General features: G+C 43.6%; 1 protein-coding gene across 1 annotated transcript; it reads left to right on the forward strand.

Annotated features, from left to right (window-relative positions):
- Nucleotides 1-290: 290 nt before the first annotated feature.
- On the forward strand, nucleotides 291-2,050 carry LOC138053143 (uncharacterized protein F54H12.2-like). Its single transcript, XM_068899813.1, has one exon. It carries the CDS (start codon nucleotides 291-293, stop codon nucleotides 1,617-1,619), a length of 1,329 nt encoding a protein of 442 aa, XP_068755914.1. The 3' UTR covers nucleotides 1,620-2,050.
- The last annotated feature ends 216 nt before the right edge of the window (nucleotides 2,051-2,266 follow it).

Genomic DNA, 2,266 nt, shown 5'->3' on the forward strand with positions numbered 1-2,266 from the left:
CTCAAAACAACAGCAAAAAAAGTGGGAAAACGAATGCTCGATACTGGATTGGAAACGGGAATACAACTTGTCCAAGACGTGATCAATGGTCAACCTTTAAAGAAAGCTGCCAAGACAAGAGCGAAAGCTGCTGGAAAAAAATTACTCACAGGGGTCATTGATGACATTACACAGCAAGGTCGAGGAAAAAGAGTATATAGGCGCGCGGATACGTCAAAGCGGCACAGTGAAGGACAGACCACGAAAAGGAGAACATCTCGTTCAACGTTCAAGACTATTTTTGATTAAAGATGGCATCAGCTCACCCTCTCTCAGCCCCTGGTGCGAATTCAAGTTTACAATTGTTTGATGTACCTGTGACAGATGTATCGATTGTTAGCAGCAAATGGATCGATTACGAACCGGTTCAAACGGGAACTAACCCCATCGAGTTTGTCATCAAACCGTTAGCTGACTACATTGACATTAACAAGACAGAGCTGCGATTGGTAGTAAAGATTACCAAACAAGATGGATCGCCCACAGGGGATGGTAAGAAGTACACTCTGGTCAACAACGCCCTTCATTCCATCATCAAACAGTTTACCATCAAGATCAACGAAACGCTGGTAACAGAACAGTCAGACACTCAAGCATACAATGCTTACATCAAGACCTTATTGAACTTTACGGAACAGGCCAAGAAATCGTACTTAACCAAAGCTCTGTATTACAAAGACACTGCTGGACACATGAATGAAGTAGATAATACAGCTGAATTTAATGAGGGTCTGAATAGAAGAGCCACATTTACTAACAACGGCGCAGAAGTTGGGTTGGTCGGAGTACCTCTTTGTGACGTGTTTAATATTGACAAGTTGTTGCTTGACGGTTTGGAGATCAAAGTCAAAGTGGATCTGAACAACGATGCTTTTGTTCTAATGGCTGGGGAGACTCCAAACAACTGCAAACTAAAGGTCATGTCTAGTACGCTTCGCATACGCACAGTGCGTGTTGCAGACAGTGTGAAACTAGAACATGTACAGATCATGCAAGGTCACAAAGGGAGCGCACCGCTACCAGCCATCTATACCCTAACCAGAACCCCTACGCAGGCAAGGATCATCCCTCAAGGAGTCTTAAATCACACTGAGACAGATCTATTCCACGGTTTCATTCCTCAGTGCATCATTTTTGGACTCGTGCGAAACGATGCCTTCAACGGAAACCTTGCAAGAAATCCTTTCAACTTTGAGCTGTTTGACCTGCAAGACATTCGGCTGACTGTGAATGGAGAAGAAATGCCTTATTCTGCGCTGGATCTGACGGGTGGAAAAAAGATCGATGGTTACAACACGCTGTTTTCAGGAAGTGGAGACATGAATTGTGGGCACGGGCTTGACATTGATAGAGTGGATTGGGAGAACGGATACGGTTTGTTCCGTTTTGATTTGACACCGGCAGGAAGTGGACATCCCGATCATCTGATACCTCATCGAACGGGTAACGTGAACCTGTACCTGAAATTTGGAACTCAGACGAACTCAGTTCTGAATTTAATTGTGTACGCAGAATTTCAGAATCAGTTGGAAATTGATCGCAATCGTCGCGTGGTCTACGATTTGTCACAAGGCTCTTAGTTCATCGTCATGCATACGACCCAAGAACTATGGCAAGCCTGTCTTTCTGACCCTGTGTTAGCACCTCTGATGCAAGGCGTATTTCCAAGGGATAGGCTACCTGTCATCAACACCTACCCAGCCGGACTCATCGCGAATACGGACCCTCATGACCAACCTGGGACACATTGGGTGGCTATGTACTTTGAATCGCCTCGTGAAAGTGAATTCTTTGACAGCTACGGATTTCCTCCTGAAACTTACAACATGGATACCTACATTCTACGGGAAGTTACCTATTATAACGACAAACCACTGCAAGGACTGAACTCGGATGTTTGTGGAGATTATTGTTTGTTTTATCTCATTCGGCGAGCACGGAATGTTGATATGAACACTGTTCAAGCTAAATTTAAACGATATGATTCTCAGTGGAACGATGCACAAGTTGAACGGAGTGTACACGCTTATTTTAATTCAGTCATGTATCCTAAAGTTAATGATTGCTTTCAACAAGGTTGTAAGTCATTTCGCTGTGTCCATAAGCAATAAAATCATGTTGAAAAGTAAACAAAATGTTGCTGTTTTTGTGTGTATTTGCTAGTAAAAGGGGTGGGAATTCTATCTCGTGTACACAAATCTTTGAAGCTTCGTCTCGTGAACATGTC

This window comes from Montipora capricornis, chromosome 6, assembly GCF_036669925.1.
Source record: "Montipora capricornis isolate CH-2021 chromosome 6, ASM3666992v2, whole genome shotgun sequence".
Classification (NCBI taxonomy): Eukaryota; Metazoa; Cnidaria; class Anthozoa; order Scleractinia; family Acroporidae; genus Montipora; species Montipora capricornis.